At 63.8% G+C, this 19,328-nt stretch overlaps 1 protein-coding gene across 3 annotated transcripts; it reads right to left on the reverse strand.

Moving 5' to 3' along the window:
* Positions 1 to 1,927: 1,927 nt before the first annotated feature.
* On the reverse strand, positions 1,928 to 19,095 carry PGAP2 (post-GPI attachment to proteins 2). 3 transcript variants are annotated; one of them, XM_085587915.1, is made up of 6 exons: positions 19,028 to 19,095; positions 16,000 to 16,173; positions 14,712 to 14,964; positions 12,018 to 12,112; positions 3,654 to 3,762; positions 1,928 to 3,200 (listed from the first exon to the last, which is right to left on the reverse strand). In XM_085587915.1, exons 2-6 carry the CDS (start codon positions 16,162 to 16,164, stop codon positions 3,070 to 3,072), a joined length of 753 nt encoding a protein of 250 aa, XP_085444041.1. In that variant the 5' UTR covers positions 16,165 to 16,173; positions 19,028 to 19,095; the 3' UTR covers positions 1,928 to 3,069. The 3 variants fall into 3 exon arrangements, with proteins under 3 accessions (XP_085444041.1, XP_085444030.1, XP_085444023.1); XM_085587904.1 differs by having other exon boundaries at positions 12,006 to 12,112; XM_085587897.1 differs by lacking the exon at positions 12,018 to 12,112.
* Positions 19,096 to 19,328: the final 233 nt, after the last annotated feature.

Consider the following 19,328-nt stretch of genomic DNA (forward strand, 5'->3'; position numbering starts at 1 on the left):
AGAGGGGCAGGCAGGGGGGCAGGCTGGGCAGTGGGGCAGGCTGGGCAGTGGGGCAGGCTGGGCAGAGGGGCAGGCAGGGGGGCAGGCTGGGCAGTGGGGCAGGCTGGGCAGTGGGGCAGGCTGGGCAGCGGGGCAGGCTGGGCAGAGGGGCAGGCAGGGGGGCAGGCTGGGCAGCGAGGCAGGCTGGGCAGAGGGGCAGGCAGGGGGGCAGGCTGGGCAGTGGGGCAGGCTGGGCAGTGGGGCAGGCTGGGTAGTGGGGCAGGCTGGGCAGAGGGGCAGTGGGGCAGGCTGGGCAGTGGGGCAGGCTGGGCAGTGGGGCAGTGGGGCAGGCTGGGTAGTGGGGCAGGCTGGGCAGTGGGGCAGTGGGGCAGGCTGGGTAGTGGGGCAGGCTGGGCAGCAGGGCAGGCTGGGCAGCAGGGCCGGGGGCTCTGGCCACGGCCCAGCCCCGGCCGCACCTCTGGGAGCCTCCCGGGGCCGCAGCAGAGCGTGGCCCCCACAGGCCCCACCCTGAGCCCACGGCAAGGAGACACGGCCCCACGGGCACTGCACAGCCACGGGCTCCTGGGTCCCTGCTGCACCAAATCTGCTCCCACCATGGGCATCCAACATCCCTGTCCTGGTCTGTCTGGGGGAGGATCCCCACCGCCACGTCCTGCTCCTGCTCTGGGGATCCCCATGCCCATGTCCTGATTCCATTGTGGTGGATCCCCATGGCCATCTCCTGCTCCTGCTCTGGGGATCCCTACTGCCATGTCCTGCTCCCGTTTTGGGGATCCCCACAGCCATGTCTGGGTGCCACTGTGGTGGATCCCCACGGCCATGTCCTGCTCCTGCTCTGGGGATCCCTACAGCCATGTCCTGATCCCACTGTGGTGGATCCCCATGGCTATGTCCAGCTCCTGTTTTGGGGATCCCCACAGCCATGTCTGGGTGCCACTGTGGTGGATCCCCATGGCTATGTCCAGCTTCTGTTTTGGGGATCTCCATGGCCATGTCTGGGTCCTGCTGTGGTGGGTTTCCGTGCCCATGTCCTGGTGCCGTTTTGGGGATCCCCAGGGCCATGTCCTGGTCCCACTGTGGGGATCCCTACAGCCATGTCCTGGTCCCACTGTGGGGCTGGCGAGGTGCCACCCTGGTGGGGTTTGGTGTACAAGTGTGTGCTGGGATGAGGAGGGGATCCCACGATGCCACAAGCAGGACACAGCCCCGCCCTGGCCCAGCACAGCAGGATGAGCTCATTGCCCTTCCCCTCCCAGCTGCTCCCGGGGCGGCCGCAGCGAGGGCAGGGCCCCACCATGGCCGGGACAGGGGAACCAGGGCCCCGGCAGCTCCCCTGTCCCTGCCCAGCCCCGGCGGTGCCAGCCCCGGCAGTGCCAGCCCCAGCGGTGCCAGCCCCAGCTCTCCTGGCTCCAGGCTCTGTGCCCGGGGCTGTGCCCGCTCTGGCCCTGCAGCATCCCCAAGATCTGCAGGATCTGCAGCCAAGTCACGGCCCCAGGAGCCGGGCGGGGAGCGGGCCGCCAGCTGCGGGGTGGGCTCGGTGCCACGCCTCCAGCCCAGCTCCTGGCCAGTTCCCAGCCTCGCTGAGCCTTCCCGGGCTTCATCCGGCATCCAGGCCGTGTCCCACACCACAGCCCCACCAGGCAGGATTCACATTCCACACGCCAGCGATCCACATCCTGCAGGGATCTGCATCCTGGGCCTCAGCTCCAGGGAGCCACACCCCAGAACCAGGGCTGTGGATCCAGGGGTCACATCTTGCACCCCAGCTCCAACAGCCAGGATCCACATCCCATACTCCAGCCCCGGTGCCCAGGCTCCATGTCCTGCACCCCATTCCAGCCCCACCCTGCCCATGGTGCTGGTCTGGACCTGTTGGCTGTTCCAGGCCATGCCAGGCTGGGCCAGGTGGAAATGCTGTGGAGGCTGCTGAGAGCTCACAAAAATACTTCGTGCTTTATTTCCACCTCAAAGCCAAGGCGCTGCGGGGGCAGCGTGTCACACGCATGCAGGGACACGGATGGAGCCCATGGATGGGGACACTGACGATGGACACGCATGGCAGGACCCGCTCGAAGCCAGCTCGGCCCCGGCTCTGCCAGGGCCCCGCAGCTCCTGCTGGAGGAGGCTCTGCCCAGCCCTGGGATGAGCACTGGGACATCCCAGGGAACTCTCGCTGGTGGCTGTGCTCAGGTGGAGGGCAGGGAGGGACCCACACCGGTCCTTCCTGGCCAAGCCTGGGGTGGGACGAGCCCCGGCACGTGCAGACCTCCCCAAAATCAAGACAGCTCCAGGTGCCCCTTCCAGCAGCATTGCAGGAGGAGCCTGGGGACACTGTCAGCCCCCATCTGCCATCCAGCCACGTCCCCTGTGCCCTGGCAGCCAGAGCTGCACACTGGGGGCACTGCTGAACCCCAGCAGTTCCCAGCTCCAGGGGAACTGCACAGGGGAAGCCATGGGGACGCTGAGGCAAAGACCTCCAGCACCAGCACACTCAGCCTTCCTCCCCAGACTGGGCTGGAACAGGCACAGCACCCCTGGAATAGCCTGTGCTGCTGGGGGAGCTTCTGGGAAAGGCAGGAGTGAGATGTGCTTGCTCCCAGCACCTGCTCTGCCCCGTGTGCTCCCACCCTGCTCCAGGCAGTCCCTGCATGGCCCAGCACCTTCCCACTCCCCTCCCGGGCACTCCGGCACAGAGGGGCCAGGACCCTGCCCCAGTCCAGTGAGAGACCAGTGCCTGAAACCAGCCCAAAAGGCCACCAGCCCTTTTTGAGGACTTGCCCCTAGACCCCCAGCCTGGAGGAGGAACCGTGAGAGCCCCCAGGCCAAGAAAGCTCAGGAGAGGGCTGGAGCCCCGTGTCCTGATAGCGGGAGCAGCATCCTGCTCTCCCTGGAACATTCTCCAAAGCAAAGGCTGCAGGCCGCTGTTCCTCCTCTGTGCTGCCCTCTGGAGCTGGAGCCACACTGCGGGTGCAGCTGGGGCCAGACACTCTGGATCTCGGGAGGACCCTGGCAGCAGCTGCACAGCAAACACCCGGCAGGACAGGGACAGGAGCCCCAGCAGCAGGGCTCCTAGAAGTGCTTGTCCTCCAGCAGCGAGCTCACCACCAGCTCCTTGTTGCCGAAGTCCCAGAAGGCAGTCATGTGGAAGGCCATGTTGGAGAGGACAACCAGGTACTCCAGGAAGGCGAAGACAGTGTACACTGGGGGAGGAAACACAGCAGGTGAGGAGACCCACAGCTGCATCTGCCCTGGGAGCTGGGGAGGGCCTCTGGGCCCCCTGTTTGGGACAGCAGAGCAGGGGCTGGGGGGCTTGACCCCCCCACCAGGGAAGAACTGTGGCTGGAGCTTCCCTGGGCTGGGATTTGGAAGGCAAAGCATCACATTAGGAGGATGTCAGACATCAGGAAGAATTCTTAGACATCAGAAGGAATTTTTTCATAGAAGGGGTGGTCAGGCATTAGAAGAGGCTGCCCAGGGAGGTTTGGAATGCCCATCCCTGGAGGTGTCCAAGGGAGGCCTGGAGGTGGCACTCAGTGCTCTGGGCTGGGGACAAGGTGGGACTTGCTGATCCCAGGGATCTCTTCCAACCTTAACGATCCTGTGATTCAGTGATTCTGTGACCGCCCAGCCCCTTCCCCCGGCAGCCCCCTCACCTCCAGGGCTGCAGTACCAGTTGTGGTGGAAGTAAACGCACACAGCGAACGCGAACGTGATGAAGGTGCAGAAGAACAGCAGCTGCTTCCACTTGTACGACTTGCGCTCCTGGAAGAGACCAAGGGCTGGGTGATGCCAGAGCAGCCATCCATCCCATCCCATCCCATCCCATCCCATCCCATCCCATCCCATCCCATCCCAGGGAAGCTCTGCCCTGGCCCCACACAGCCCGGGGGGCTCTGCACCCTGGCTGCTTGTGCAGAGCCCCACAGGCCAGCCCCAGGGGTGGCTTGGGCTGTGCCCCGGGCACACAGGGCTCACACCTACAGGGAGATACAGGGTGTGAGGGAGCCATGGGGGCCCAGCAAATATGGGGCCTGTGGTGCTGGGATGCTCAGGGAACTCCTTGAGGACGGGCCAAGGATCTCCCAGAGGCAGATCCCCTGGCCCGGGTGGCTGCAGGTGGCCCCAGGGCACAGGGAATTCAGCGGGTGTTGCACTCCCTCACCCACAGCAGCAGCAGGGAGGAGGAAACCACATGAAGGGTGGCAGCCAGGGCGGGTGCTGCGCTGGAGAGCTCGCCCAGCATGCCCTGGCACCGGAGGGGCCCCATCCTGCCCCCAGCCCCACCTCTGATGGGGCAGGAACAGAGCACGGGGATGCTGCCAGCAGCCCCACATCCCCAGCCCCACATCACCAGCTTCTGTCCCCCAGAGCTCAGCCTTTGTGACAGGGCAGGGGCCGGGCCTGTCCCCTGTGATAGGCTCCCCAGCCCACTCCCCAGCACCCCAAAGCTGGGGGCCGTGGGTGCAGTGACCCCCTGGAGCCACAGCAGGTACCAGCTCCAGTTCCCTTCTTCTATTTCTGCCATCACACTGATGGGAGGGTGGTCATGGATAAGGATCCTACAGCCTGGCGGGCAGAGGAGCCCCAGACCGTGGCTGGAGCCCCGTGCAGTGCAAGGGAGCCCTGGAGCAGGAGGGCCCCAAGGGGGGACAGCCCCGCAGAAGGGGCTGGGGATGCCACAGACAGCCCAGGCTGTTACAGGTGGGAGGGGAATTTCCCCCTTGCTTGACGCTTCACGTGAGACAAAGATTCCATTCCGAGGGAGCACTGACAATAAGGAAAATTTAAATTGCCCCATCACACTTTCCATTACCCCCGGAATGCATGCCAGGGGCCCGGCCGGGGAGGAAAACCCAGAGAGGAAGGACGGATTCACGGGCACTCCACCACGCGGGGCCGGGCGGTGGCGGGGCCGGTCCTTCCCGCTGGGACCCACGGTCCCGCGGCCGGCGCAGCCGAGCCCGGCGGGCTGGAGGAGCAGCGGCGGCGGCGCAGAGCCCGAGCCGGGGCGCGGCGCCGAGTTTCACACCGGAAAAGCGGCTCGGAACAGCGCTGCCACCGCGCTGCCACCGCGCTTCACCGCGCTCCCACGGCAAACGGCTGCGCTGCCCCCGCCGCGCCCACCCGCCCCACCGGGCCCCGGGGACACCGGGGACACCGGGAGCCGCGGGGACACCGGGAGCCGCGGGGACACCGGGACCCGCCGCACCCACCCCGCCGGGCCCCGGGGACACCGGGAGCCGCGGGGACACCGGGGACACCGGGAGCCGCGGGGACACCGGGAGCCGCGGGGACACCGGGGACCCACCGCACCCACCCGCCCCGCCGGGCCCCGGGGACACCGGGGACACCGGGAGCCGCGGGGACACCGGGACCCGCCGCACCCACCCGCCCCGCCGGGCCCCGGGGACACCGGGCAGCTGCTCCTCCGGGAGCACGGAGGCACAGACCTGCCGGGTCACCCAGCTCCAAAGCCCTGAGATGGCCCGGCAGGAGCCACCCCGGGTCACCAGAGCGACCCGGCACCTCTGCGTGCCCTCTGAGCTCCCCCTGTCCCGGTCTGGGCCGAGGATTATCACACGGATAATTAGGCGTTAATCCCTAATTCCAGGGCACAGCTGGCTCAGCCCAGTGCCAGGGGATCACAGGGCACCTGGTGACATGCCACGATGCTGAGCAGAGCTGGCTTGGAAGGTGGCACCTCGGGGAAGGTCCCTGCAGGAGCACGGGCAGGATGCCCAGGCACAGCAGGGGACTGGGGTGTGTGAGCACCCCGTGGGACGTGGGAGCTGGAGGGGCACCCTGCCCTGCTGCAGCAGCAAGGGACGGGGCCAGCCCACCCTTCGGGCAGCACGGTGGGAGCTCCAGGAGCTGCTGCATGGAGGAGCTGCCCATCCCTCACTGCTGTGGGCTGGACCCACTGCCCTGCTCAGGGCTCAGACAGTGCCAGGAACTCTCCCTGCTTTCCACAGCCCCAGCTTTGCGGGGATCCTGCACTTGGGGACATCCCAGGGAGCATGGTGGCCAGAGGAGGGCACCAAGATCAGAGGGATTGAGTAGCTCTGCTGTGAGGAAAGACTGGGAGAATTAGGATTGCTCTGCCTGGACAGGACCAGGAACCCCCAGGTCAGAGCCCTGGAGAGGAGCTGGAAGCTCCAAGCACCCTGGCAAGAAGCCACCAAACTCTGGCTGCCTGTGAGGAAAGAATTAGAAAATCCCAAGGACGGGGTGCTCCCAGCTGAGCTGGTGCCAGGCTCCCCTGTGGCCTGTCTGGGGCTGCTGCACTGGCACAGCTGGGGCTGCCAACTTCCTCCTGGCAAGACAGACCAGGGCACCCACGGCCCCTGCAACCCCCCAGTGTCACACAGCCACCCCAGCCACCGTGGCTGCATGTGTGTCTGGCCCAGAAAAGCACAGGGGAATTATATTTAGTGCCCAGCTGGCAGGCCAGATCGGAGGCACAATCCCCAGCAGGTGAAGGTGATCAGGAGCAGGAGGCTGGACATGCTCTGGGATGCTGCTCCCAGCCCAGCCCAGCCCAGGGACACGCTCTGGGATGCTGCTCCCAGCCCAGGGACACGCTCTGGGATGCTGCTCCCAGCCCACAGAAGGCACTGGGGGTCTCATTCCCCCACCCTGGGGAGCCCCAAGGCCTGCAAATGCAGCTCTGAGGGCTGAGGTGGCTGCTGTGAGCTACCAGCAAGGAGGCACAGGAGCCTCCTGCTTCTTCCACTGCCTCCAGAGAGAAGGACTGTGCCTAGCCCCCAGCTCCTGGCGGGGACAGGGATGACAGTGATCTTAACTCAAGCAGCAACAGCTGCCTCTGCACTCCGCTGGTTCTGCCCAGGAGCCACCATCCCTTTCTGAGGCACAAGTGGCACCTGCAGGGCTGTGTGTCACACACCAGTCCCAGCTCCCCTCGAGGTTTCCGGGTCTGAGCAGAGAGCCCGGAGCCAAAGGGCCCCACACAGAGCTCAGCTATTTATAGAGGGCTTGTCTGAGCCACTGCAGCGCTCCCAGGGGCTGCGAGGAGCTGGGGTGAAACCACGCGTGGTCACCAAGCTGCCTGTGGTCCCTGCTGCTCACAGCGCCCTGCTGGGCAGGGACACGGCTCAGCCACCCTGCTCCAGCCCCAGGGGCTCAGCTGGGCCCAGGGGACAGAGGGGGCTGTGCCCCAGAAGCTCCTGTGCCTTTGCACTGGCTGCAGCCCGGGCTGGGCTCAGCTGTGTGCCCTGCCAGGGGACTGGGACATTGTGGGAGAGAGCCCAGGGGCCAGTGGCACAGCAGGACCCAGCTCCATGAGCCACAGAATGGACTAGAAGTGACCTCACAGCCCACCCAGTGCCACCCTTCCACGGCAGGGACACCTCCCACTGTGCCAGGCTGCTCCAGCCCCAGTGTCCAGCCTGGCCTTGGGCACTGCCAGGGATCCAGGGGAATCTGGGAATTCCATCCCAGCCCTGCCCACCCTGCCAGGGAACAATTCCCAATTCCCAATCTCCCAGCCAGCCCTGCCCTGTGGCAGTGGGAGCCATTCCCTGGCTCCTGTCCCTCCATCCTTGTCCCCAGTCCCTCTGCAGCTCTCCTGGAGCCCCTCCAGGCCCTGGCAGGGCTCTGAGCTCTCCCTGGAGCTTCTCCTCTGCAGGTTGAACATTCCCAGCTCTCCCAGCCTGGCTGCAGAGGGGCTCCAGTTCTCCAAGCATCTCTGTGGCCTCCTCCGATGGGCCCGAGCCAGCAGCCCGGTGGCCACCACGTGCACACGCTGCTGTCTGCTGGGGCCACCACCCTGAGCTGCAGGGAGAAAGTGTGTTTGCAAACAAGAAGTGAAATTGCCGTGCCCCATGGCCCAGCTCTGCAGCTCGGGGCTGGGGCAAGGAGGGTTTAAGGGTGAGCAGCCAGCCAGGAACAGCAGAGCTGCCAGCCCAGGTGGGCACTGCCACGCCATGGCCAAGCACCAAGCCCAGGGTGCAGTGATCAGCCACAGCTGAAGGCTCCCAGGCTGCGTTTCCCTTTTCCACAGAATCTCTCTCCCCTGCTTTGCCCCCTCCCCACCTTTTCTCTCTCCTGCTCTCTCTTTTCTCCCCTCCCACAGAGCTTTATTTTCCTTTCTCTCACCATTTGCCACCTCGAAACTGGAAACCACCCGTACTTCCCCATTACAAACCAGTTCCTCTGCACCTTCCTGCCCTCCCAGAACAGCAGTTGCAACAGGAGCCCGGCTGGACCAGAAGCTTTTGCAAGACCAATTCCTGTCCCTCCTACGATGCCAGACCTGGGGAGCTTCACCCCTGCCAGCAGCACTAAAAGCAGTGCCAGCTGTGGGGCGGGGAAGGCACAGCCCCCCTGCTCCCTCGTCCTTCCAGCTCCCCACATGGAGCTTGTCCTGGAGATGGTCCCAGGTTTGGCCCTGGAGAACCTGAACCCTGGGGGGACCCTCTGCTGAGGAGGAGGGAAGGACAGTACACCGTGGGACCGCAGCCATCCCCCACCTGTCCCCTCCTGCCATCGCCAGCTCCAGGGCTGGGGGCAGCAAATGTGAACAAAGGCCCCACAAGGGACACCAACGGAGCCAGGGTCTGTCCCCAAGGCGCTGTGATGCACACGCAGGGATCAGCTGTGCCCTGGCCTAAGACAGCCCCACGAGGTGGCTGGGCAGCGCACTGGCACTGCCCAAGCCCTTGGACGCAGCAAGGATGTGGCAGTGGCACCGCCCCGTCCCGCTGCCCTGCCGAGCCAAGCAAGCCGCGGGTGCCACAGGAGCCGTGCCAAGCCTGCCAGGGAGGGCTTGGAGCCTGAGGAATCCAGGCAGAGAATGGGAGAATCCCCAGGAGACCCTGCTCAGCCCGGAGATCCGTGGGAATGATGGGTGGCAGGAGCCCAACGCGCACCACCGGACACGGGGACACGGCAGCTGCAGAGTGACCAGGAGTCCCTTAGCCGAAGGTGACGCCTGGTGGTGTGACAAGCACTGTGCCCTCTTCACCCGACACAGCCGGTCTGGGAGCTGTGTCACCCCGCAGCGCCTTCCTCTTCCTCCTCCTCCCCTACCCTCGTGCCCTGGGCGACAGCTCCATCCTGTGGGTGCACATGAAGTGCCGGGGACAGCGGAGCTGGCACAGGGACACCAGAGCTGGCACAGAGACGCCAGAGCTGGCACAGGGACACCAGAGCTGGCACAGGGACACTGCACCCACGCTGGCCTCAGGTCAGGGCTGGCCCTGGAGGGCTCCTGGCTCCTCTCTCCAGCTTTGGGGGGACCACGCGCCCCCGAGGGCAGCTCCCCTCCACCAGCAGGGTTGTTCCAGGATGGGAGGAAGCCGGTGGTGGCACTGTGCCAGGCGGTGGCATGTCAGCCAAGGTGTCACCACGTTCCCTGCCCTTCCCCCCACGGATGTGCCGATTCCTCCAGTCCTCGGGTAGAGTCACAGAAACCGAGGAGGCTGGAAAATCCCTGAGTGCAACTGCTCCCCAGCAGTGCCACCATTAACCCATGTCCCCAAGTGTCACATCCACACAGCTGTAAAATGCCTCCAGGGATGGGGACTCCACCCCTGTGCCAGGGCTGGACAGCCCTGCCTAGGAAGGAATTTCCCTAATATCCAGTGTGAATCTCTCCTGGCACAATTTGAGGCTGATTCCTCCTGTTCCCTGGAGCAGAGCCCGACCCCCCGGCTGTCCCCTCCTGTCAGGGAGTTGTGCAGAGCCCCAAGGTCCCCCCTGAGCCTCCTTTGCTCCAGGCTGAGATCCTTCAGCCCCTTCCCCAGCTCCATTCCCTCCCTGGACATGCTCCAGCCCCCCAAAGGCTCTCTTGCCCTGAGAGGCCTAAAGCTGCGCCCAGGATCCGGGATGCCTCACCCCTGCCTTTTGCAGGGGAGATGAACCAGCCCCAGTGGGTGACGTGTCAGGGGAGGAGATCTGGGGCCTTGGAGGTCTCACCCAGAAAAACAAGAAGCCAAAACAATACGACAGAAATAAAGGAAGCTGTGGGAAAGCTGCCAGGGAATGACTGAGAGCTCCCGCTATTCCCATATCAGCAGAGAGAACAGATCACTTCCTACTGAGCGAGGAGAGTCTCAGCATCCCCACAAGTCCCTTTCCTTAGGAGCCTTCGAGCCAAACAGCTGCTGGAAGCTTCTTTTCCAGGCCTCTGGAGTCAGGCAGCAGCGACAGGCTCCGTGAATTGGCGGAAGAGGAGGATAAGCAGCAGTGACAGAGCAGGAGCTGCTCCAGGACTGTGGAGCTGGGCCCCCAGCACTCATCCTGCTGGGACTGAGGAGCTCAGCCCCCAGCACTCATCCTGCTGGGACTGAGCAGCTGAGCCCCCAGCACTCATCCTGCTGGGACTGAGGAGCTCAGCCCCCAGCACTCATCCTGCTGGGACTGAGGAGCTGAGCCCCCAGCACTCATCCTGCTGGGACTGAGGAGCTCAGCCCCCCAACACTCATCCTGCTGGGACTGAGGAGCTGGGCCCCCCAGCACTCATCCTGCTGGGACTGAGGAGCTCAGCCCCCAGCACTCATCCTGCTGGGACTGAGGAGCTCAGCCCCCCAGCACTCATCCTGCTGGGACTGCAGAGCTGAGCCCCCAGCACTCATCCTGCTGGGACTGAGGAGCTCAGCCCCCCAGCACTCATCCTGCTGGGACTGAGGAGCTCAGCCCCCAACACTCATCCTGCTGGGACTGAGGAGCTGAGCCCCCCAGCACTCATCCTGCTGGGACTGAGGAGCTGAGCCCCCCAGCACTCATCCTGCTGGGACTGAGGAGCTCAGCCCCCCAGCACTCATCCTGCTGGGACTGAGGAGCTCAGCCCCCCAGCACTCATCCTGCTGGGACTGAGGAGCTGAGCCCCCCAGCACTCATCCTGCTGGAACACAGACCCCAGCCTAGCACCCACCCTGCAGCACTCTCACAGTCCCTTGGGAGAGGCTTGTCCAGCGCTCAGCAGCCTCTCAGCCTGGGACAAGGCACACGCCTCCCAAGGGCTCTGCTCTGCAAGCTCCCACCTTCCTGGGGCAACACAGGCCCAGGACCCCCACCACTGAACACTGGGACCATGACTAGGATCAGCTGGGGAGAAGTATCTCAGGGGAAAGGACAGAGAGATCCAGGCAGTCCAGATCCACAGGTGAAGGCAAGCATGCAGGATCCACATGGGCACAGACACAGGTCCCACACAGCCCCAAACCTGGATATCCTGCCCACAGTCCAGGACAAACCTGGATGTCCTGCCTGAGGCCCAGGACTCACACCACAAAGCAGCACAGAAGCTGCATCCAGGCAATGGGGCCAGGAGCCCCTGGCTGGATCCTCCACCAGGCCCACTGCCCCCACAGGCAGCCCCTAAACCCCTGACCCTTCCCAGAAAAGGAGCCAGAGCCAGCCTGCTCACATTCACTCTGGAGCAAAGGGAGAACAACTCCTGCTGCCCGCTGCTCCCAGCTTGCAGGACCAGCAATTCCCAGCACAGGGAAGCCAACCTCAGCTTAGAAACAGGCATGGAGAAGGGATGAGCAATCCCAGTCCACAGGGATGCTAGGTGGTTTCCAATATGATCTCTCAATGAAAACTCAATCAGACACTGGGAGGAAATCCTTCCCTGGCAGGGTGAGCAGCCCTGGCACAGGTGCTCAGAGCAGCTGGGGCTGCCCCTGGATCCCTGGCAGTGCCCAAGGCCAGGCTGGACATTGGGGCTGGAGCAGCCTGGCACAGTGGAAGGTGTCCCTGCCATGGCAGGGGTGGCACTGGGTGGGCTTTGAGGTCCCTTCCCACCCAAACCAGAAAATAGGAAATAAAAGCTTCCTTCCCATTTTGCTTTGGTAAATGGATTTTGTTGACTTCTTCTGTTTCACCTGCTGCTGTTGGCTCCTCTAGCACCTGCTCAGGGTTATTTCACAGGCAAGGACAGCCAATTTAGTGACAGCCCAGAGTTCTTCCCAGCTCCCAGCATGGCCCCAGAGCCCCCTCCCAGCTCCCAGCACAGAGAGAAGAAAGGAAAGTGTCTGTACCTCGGGACTTACTGTGTGTTTCTTAGTCATTCTCCAGAGGATGCAGGTGAGCAGCATGTGGCCCAGGGCCGACGTGATGAACACGATGAAGGCATTTTCGTGGATTGCTGGATTGACAAACAACAGGTTTCCTGTTCAATCCAAGCCAGGAGCTCTGCTGGGAGCCCCAGCATCCCGGTGATGCTGGGACTCCAGCGGGGTCTTGGCAGGAGACAGGCCCAGCACAGCTCCATAACCTGCTCGTGCTGCCTCAGGGTCCCCTGGAAGGGGATAAAACTGCCTGGAAGACTCATCCCAAAGGCCCAGGAGGGTTTTTCTGTGCTCTGGGACCATCACTTCACGTGGCTGTAAACTCAGGGACCCTCAAGAGCAGCTTAGCATTGCCACTGTTGTTCTAGGGATGGGGAAACTGAGGCATGGGGAGGGGGTGCAGAGTAAGCCAGTTCCAAATGCATCTTCTGGCCTCCTGTATTACCTACCTGCCCATTAGGAGCATCAGCAGCTTCATCTGCAGCACTGAGGTTGCCTTGTGCATATACCTGGACTAGCCCAGGTACAGGATCAGGATGGGAAAGCAGCTGGAGCAAGGCTAAGCCAGAGCTGTTCCAGAGGCCCCAAACCCCACACACCCCTGCACCTTCAGGTGAGAGATTTTCCAAGTGCTGCTGTGATAACGAGTCCCCAGCCTCGTCTCCAGAAGCTGAGCCTCAGGCTGAATTCCCAGCCACCTGAAGAGCAGGAATGCCTGTCTCCATTTGCCCTCTCCGTGCCAGGGGAAGGGAAGCATGTGAGGAGTGAGGTGCAGCAGGTGGGAGAGGTCAGACCGGGTCTCCCGCGGGGATGATTAACCTGAGCTCAGCTCAGGGCTGACACTTTCCCCGGAGCTGGGGATTAGTCTGGGCTGAGGATCCCAGGAAGTGGGTCAGCCTCAGCTCCCAGGGCTCTGCACCGGGCCAGGCCAGGCTGCCCAGCTAGCCAAACCCCAGAGCAGCACCTGCATTCCCAAGGGCAGGGCCCTGGCCTGGACAGGCTGGAGAAGGCTCTGGGGCGGGCCAGGCTGCAGACCCTGCCATGAGGGGGGCTGGGACACCTTGCCAAGGGGACAGGGAATGCTGGCAGGAGATAAGGAGGGTGAGCTGGGCAGGGACAGGTCCCAGACCACAGACCCCCATCAGCAGGAGGTTCCTGTCCTGCCATCCCAGGCACTGGGCTCCACCATGGACAATCCTCACCCCAAAGGCTGGGGGAGATTCTAGGACTCTGTTCAAAGCATCATAGCCCTGGATCCCAGAACAGTTTGGGTTGGGAGGGACCTTAAAAACCTTTCCATCCCAACCCCTGCCATGGCAGGAACACCTCCCACTGGCCCTGGGCACTGCCAGGAATCCAGGGGCAGCCCCAGCTGCTCTGGGAATTCCATCCCAGCCCTGCCCACCCTGCCAGGGAACAATTCCCAATTCCCAATCTCCCATCCAGCCCTGCCCTCTGGCAGTGGGAGCCATTCCCCTTGTCCTGGCACTCCATTCTTTGTTCAAAGTCCCTCTCCAGCCCGCAGCTGGACACAATATCCATCATCACCACCCCGCTGTGCAGGGAAAGCCAACACACTACTGTCCTGCTGACACATCCAGCACGGGGTTTGTTCCCACTGCAACAGCACCACCTTGCTGGCTCCTGCATTTCAGTGCTCTCCACTTAAACCCCTGGTGCCTCCTCCAGATCTCAGGATGAAACAGCAGCTGGAGATCAGCACTGCCACTTACGTTCTTCTGACATGAGACCATGTGGGGCAAGATAATTTCCCAGCCTGTCATGGCCAGGTTTTGGACACATGGATTCAACCCAAAAAACTCTGATTCTGTTTTCAGGAACTATTAGAGGGCTGGAGTCCCTCAGCTCTGGAGCCAGGCTGGCAGAGCTGGGGGTGCTCACCTGCAGAGGAGAAGCTCCAGGGAGAGCTCAGAGCCCTGCCAGGGCCTGGAGGGGCTCCAGGAGAGCTGCAGAGGGACTGGGGACAAGGATGGAGGGACAGGAGCCAGGGAATGGCTCCCACTGCCAGAGGGCAGGGCTGGGTGGGAGATTGGGAATTGGGAATTGTTCCCTGGCAGGGTGGGCAGGGCTGGGATGGAATTCCCAGATTCCCCTGGATCCCTGGCAGTGCCCAAGGCCAGGCTGGACACTGGGGCTGGAGCAGCCTGGCACAGTGGGAGGTGTTCCCAGGGCAGGGGTGGCACTGGGTGGGATTTGAGGTCCCTCCCAGCCCAAACCAGTGTGGCATTTTCTGATTCTATGTAATTTTCCCCAGAAATTCCTGGGGAGGGTACGTGAAGGCTGCTGGAGCAGAGCCAGCTCAGGGCCCAGCCCTGCTGTGGGGATGGAGGGGAGCAGGCTGAGCTCTGACCCACCTTGCTCACCTGCCCTCAGCCCTGGATCAGGCCTCGGCACACGGCTGGAACCAAGTGCCCAGGCCTGGTCCAGGCTCCATCCCCAACCTGAAGCCATGGCTTCAACCAAGCATCAGCAACCAAGAACTGTGGGAAAAGCATGGCTGTCTGCCATGCACACTTCATTCCTCTGTAACTACTACCTTTAATGGACTCTCTGGGGGTTTTTAACAGTTTTTGTCTCTCCAAACTGCCTCACTGCAAAGCAGTGGCCCAAGGCAGGGCTCAGCAGGGCAGGGCCGGGGCGGGGGGCGACACCTACCATAGTTTTCGGTGGAGGACACGTAGGTGAGGATGAGGAGGGCGAAGTTCTCGAGCAGGTTGAGCAGCAGGGTGACGTGGCACAGGCGCAGGTAGCGGGGGTGGGGGCAGTGGCAGCTCTGGTAATGGTTCCAGTAGGCCACGGCCACGAGGACGCGCGGGGCCGAGTGCAGGCCGATGCACAGGCGCCACACGTAGCGCTGCGGCGTCTCGCCGCCGATGGCCGCGCTGATGGACGGCAGGTAGTTGGGCACCTGCAGGACACGGGCTCGTGGGGACAGCCACACGGCACAGCCCGCCACGCAGCCTCTCCACACACTGAAACTGTGCTTTTTTAAATCCTCAGGGAGTTTACTCCTAGTCCCACAGCCAGGGAATGTATCGACAGCGCCCCGGTCCATCCTACAGGCCGTGGATCCCACAGCGCTGCTGGGGCAGTGCTGGGGGCCCTGCTCAGGTTTCTCACTTTTACACTCTTGATTGTCCATAGAATCCCAGAATGGTTTTGGCTGGAAGGACCTTAAGGCCCAGGGACACCTCCCACTGTCCCAGGCTGCTCCAGCCCCAATGTCCAACCTGGCCCTGGGCACTGCCAGGGATCCAGGGGCAGCCCCAGCTGCTCTGGGAATTCCAGCCCAGCCCTGCCCACCCTGCCAGGGAACAATTCCCAATTCCCAATCTCCCACCCAGCCCTGCCCCTTTCCTGGCACTCCAGGCCCTGCTAAAGCTGTCCTGCTGCTGTGAGATGACTCCTGCCCTCCATTCCCAGCTCGTGTCCTGCTGCTCATCCAGCGGCCTGAAAGCCCTGAGCCCAATCCCATCCCACATGGAGTGCCAGGCCCTCCCTCCCCAGACACCTGGGGCTCCTCTGAACTCCAGCAGACCTGGGGGCAGCAGCTCTGGACCAACCCATCCTCAGGATATTATATTTCCCTTCAGCTTCCCCACATTTATTCCTCACTGCAATAACCCCCAGCGTGCCCGGTCCAGACACCAGCCTGACCAGTCTGTAGTGCCTTCAGTCCCAGCAAAAGCCAAACCTGCTGCCACCAGTCCTGAGGCACCACAAGGACAATGAAACAGTGCAGCTTGTTCTGGGTTCTGTAACACTTGTGGTGGGAAAGCCCAAGAGAGGAGCCCAGAAGGAGACAGAAGAGGAGATGGGAATCCAGAATGTGGCTAGGAGCCCAAGAGGAGAAGGGAGCCCAGAAGGAGGGAGAGGAGCCCAGGAGGACACAGGAGCTCTGTCACCCCCCAGGAATATGGGTTTTTCCCAGAGAGTCTCTCACCCCACAGTGGGTCGCAGTCGTCTCTCGGAAGTTGAAGAGCAGAGACCAGATGACACAGAAGAGGAACCCAAAGAGGGGGCAGAACACAGTCCCGAGGGCCAGCGTGGTGAAACGCAGCCGGAACAGGATCCCGTCCCGATCCAGCGGCAGCGGGACCTGCAGCATCTTGGAAACCTGGAAATAAAGAAACAGATGCAAGGCTGGGTGCTCTGTGCTGCTCTGGGCAGGGTGACAAGGTGGGGATCACTCACAGGCTGGGCTCGAAGACACGGGGGGGCTTTTTGAAACTCGGGGATTCTGTCCAGCCCCACACAGCCTGGGGCAGGGGCTCCACACAGCTCAGCCCCTCACAGTGTGAGTGACCCCACAGACACACAGCTCAGCCCCTCACAGTCTGAGTGACCCCACAGACACACAGCTCAGCCCCTCACAGTCTGAGTGACCCCACAGACACACAGCTCAGCCCTCACACCCCGAGTGACCCCACAGACACACAGCTCAGCCCCTCACACCCTGAGTGATCCCACAGACACACAGCTCAGCCCCTCACAGTCTGAGTGACCCCACAGACACACAGCTCAGCCCCTCACAGTCTGAGTGACCCCACAGACACACAGCTCAGCCCCTCACACCCCAAGTGACCCCACAGACACACAGCTCAGCCCTCACACCCCGAGTGACCCCACAGACACACAGCTCAGCCCCTCACAGTCTGAGTGACCCCACAGACACACAGCTCAGCCCTCACACCCCGAGTGACCCCACAGACACACAGCTCAGCCCCTCACAGTCTGAGTGATCCCACAGACACACAGCTCAGCCCTCACACCCCGAGTGACCCCACAGACACACAGCTCAGCCCCTCACAGTCTGAGTGACCCCACAGACACACAGCTCAGCCCCTCACACCCCGAGTGACCCCACAGACACACAGCTCAGCCCTCACACCCCAAGTGACCCCACAGACACACAGCTCAGCCCCTCACAGTGTGAGTGACCCCACAGACACACAGCTCAGCCCCTCACACCCCGAGTGACCCCACACACAGCTCAGCCCTCACACCCCAAGTGACCCCACAGACACACAGCTCAGCCCTCACACCCTGAATGGCCCCACAGCTGCAGGATGGGCAGCCAAAGAAAACCCCATTGTGGGGACACAAGCACCTCGAGACTCACGGACAACAGGGAGCAGGGCAGGGCAGGGCAGAGCAGGGCAGAGCAGGGCAGAGCAGGGCCGTTCCCTGCAGCCCTCCAGAGGGATCTGGCAGGAAGGGCACGTGAACCCTGTCCCATGGCATCCATCCAGACTATTCCCTGTGCTGGGACAGCGCTGACACAGCCAGGCCACTGCTGTCAGTCCTGCCAGGAGCCGCAGCTCCTCCAGCACAGCCCGGCTCCATGGCCTGGCTCCCCCAGCCCGGCTCCACAGCCCGGCTCCCCCAGCCCGGTTCCCCCAGCCTGTGCTCACCCCGCCACACCCGGTCCTGCACGGGCAGCTCTGCTTGGGGCTGGGCCAGGCCAGCTCAGGCTGCAATCAGGGAAAGTCTCTTCCCCAGAGGTGCTGGCACTGCCCAGGCTGCCCAGGGAATGGGCACGGCCCCGAGGCTGCCAGAGCTCCAGGAGCCTTTGGCCAGCGCTGCCAGGGATGCCCAGGCTGGGGTTGGTGGGGTCTGGATCAATGATCCCTGGGGGTCTGGATCAATAATCCCGGTGGGTCTGGATCAATGATCCCTGGGGGTCTGGATCAATGATCCCTGGGGGTCTGGGTCAATGATCCCTGGGGGTCTGGGTCAATGATCCCTGGGGGTCTGGATCAATGATCCCTGGGGGTCTGGGTCAATGATCCCTGGGGGTCTGGGTCAATGATCCCTGGGGGTCTGGATCAATGATCCCTGGGGGTCTGGGTCAATGATCCCTGGGGGTCTGGGTCAATGATCCCGGTGGGTCTGGGTCAATGATCCCGGTGGGTCTGGGTCAATGATCCCGGTGGGTCTGGGTCAATGATCCCTGGGGGTCTGGGTCAATGATCCCGGTGGGTCTGGGTCAATGATCCCTGGGGGTCTGGGTCAATGATCCCGGTGGGTCTGGGTCAATGATCCCTGGGGGTCTGGATCAATGATCCCTGGGGGTCTGGGTCAATGATCCCTGGGGGTCTGGGTCAATGATCCCGGTGGGTCTGGGTCAATGATCCCGGTGGGTCCCTCCAGCTCAGGACATTCCATGACTCCACACACCCCCGGCTGCAGGATCGCGGCAGCACAAGCCCCCCAGAGCAACGAAGCCGGGGCTCGTCATCTGGGGACCGCGGGGACAGGCGCCTCTGGAGCCGGCAGACCCCAGAGCAGGGGTCCCCAGCGCCAAGGGATCAGGCTGGGACGGATCCCACCTCAGCAGCGCCCGGCTGCGGGACAAATCCGATTTACGGACAATCCCTGAGCCGTCTGCAGTGCCCCAGGGCAGCACGGCCGCCCTGCCGGCAGCAAAAGCCCCGCACAGCGGGGGACAGAGCCCCAGTGAAGGCACCGACCCCACGCACCGAGGGGCACCGAGCCAGGCTCAGCCCCAGCCGCGCTGCTGGGGAGAGGGGATTATTTGAGGATAAAAGCAAAGGGAAGCTCCAAAGCGCCGGGACTGGGTGTGGAGGGGGTCCCCGGCAGGACCAGGGGCGGCGGATGGAGCCCCCCAGACCCGGCTCGGCCAGAGCCCCGAGCGCGGCGGGGAGCCCGGAGCAGGAGCCGCAGCCGCCGCCCTCGCTGCCGCGGGGTCTCGGCCGAAGGGCGCACACGAAAGGCACGCGTTTCGTACCGAGCTGCACGGCCCCGACCTGTCCCGCGGAGAGGGGCTGCAGCACCCCGGGGGCTCCGCGCAGAGCCCCCGAGACCCCTCCCCGGGCACCCCCGGCTCCCCGCGGGTCCCCCCGCCGCACAGCCCCAGGCTCTGGCAGTGAGCGACCCTGCGGGCAGCCCACGTCCTGAGACCCCTCCCCAGGACCCGCGTGTGCCACGGCGCCGGACACGCCGCTCACCGCTCAGCCGCGCTGCCGCTGCCCCATGGCCCGGCCGGCAGCCCCACCACGCCTCCTCCTCCTTTTCCGCCTCCTCCTCTTCCTCCTTTTCTCCCACCTCTTCCTCTTCCCCCCCCACCACAACCCCGCTGCGGCCCCCTTAAGAGGCGGGGCCCAGCTCCCGCGCGCCGCCACACACGATTGGTCCTCTCGGCAGAAGTCCCGCCCCCTCTCCAGCGCCCCGGATGTCAGGGTGGCGCCGCGACTCGGGCCGTTCTGGACCCTTCCGCGGCGCCAAGCCCCGCCCCCCTCCGCCCGTTCG

Source organism: Lonchura striata, chromosome 1 (genome assembly GCF_050655825.1).
Source record: "Lonchura striata isolate lonStrDom1 chromosome 1, ASM5065582v1, whole genome shotgun sequence".
NCBI classification, from domain to species: Eukaryota; Metazoa; Chordata; class Aves; order Passeriformes; family Estrildidae; genus Lonchura; species Lonchura striata.

Bases quoted from the DNA above. Each gene is read 5' to 3' on its own strand.
- PGAP2 (XM_085587897.1), bottom strand. From the start codon at position 16,164: ATGCTGCAGGTCCCGCTGCCGCTGGATCGGGACGGGATCCTGTTCCGG. The intron at 14,965-15,999 runs GTGAGAGACTCT...CGTGTCCTGCAG, and splicing joins CGACTGCGACCCACTGTGGG to GTGCCCAACTACCTGCCGTC. The intron at 3,763-14,711 runs GTAGGTGTCGCC...GGTCTCTTCCAG, and splicing joins GTCCTCCACCGAAAACTATG to GAGCGCAAGTCGTACAAGTG.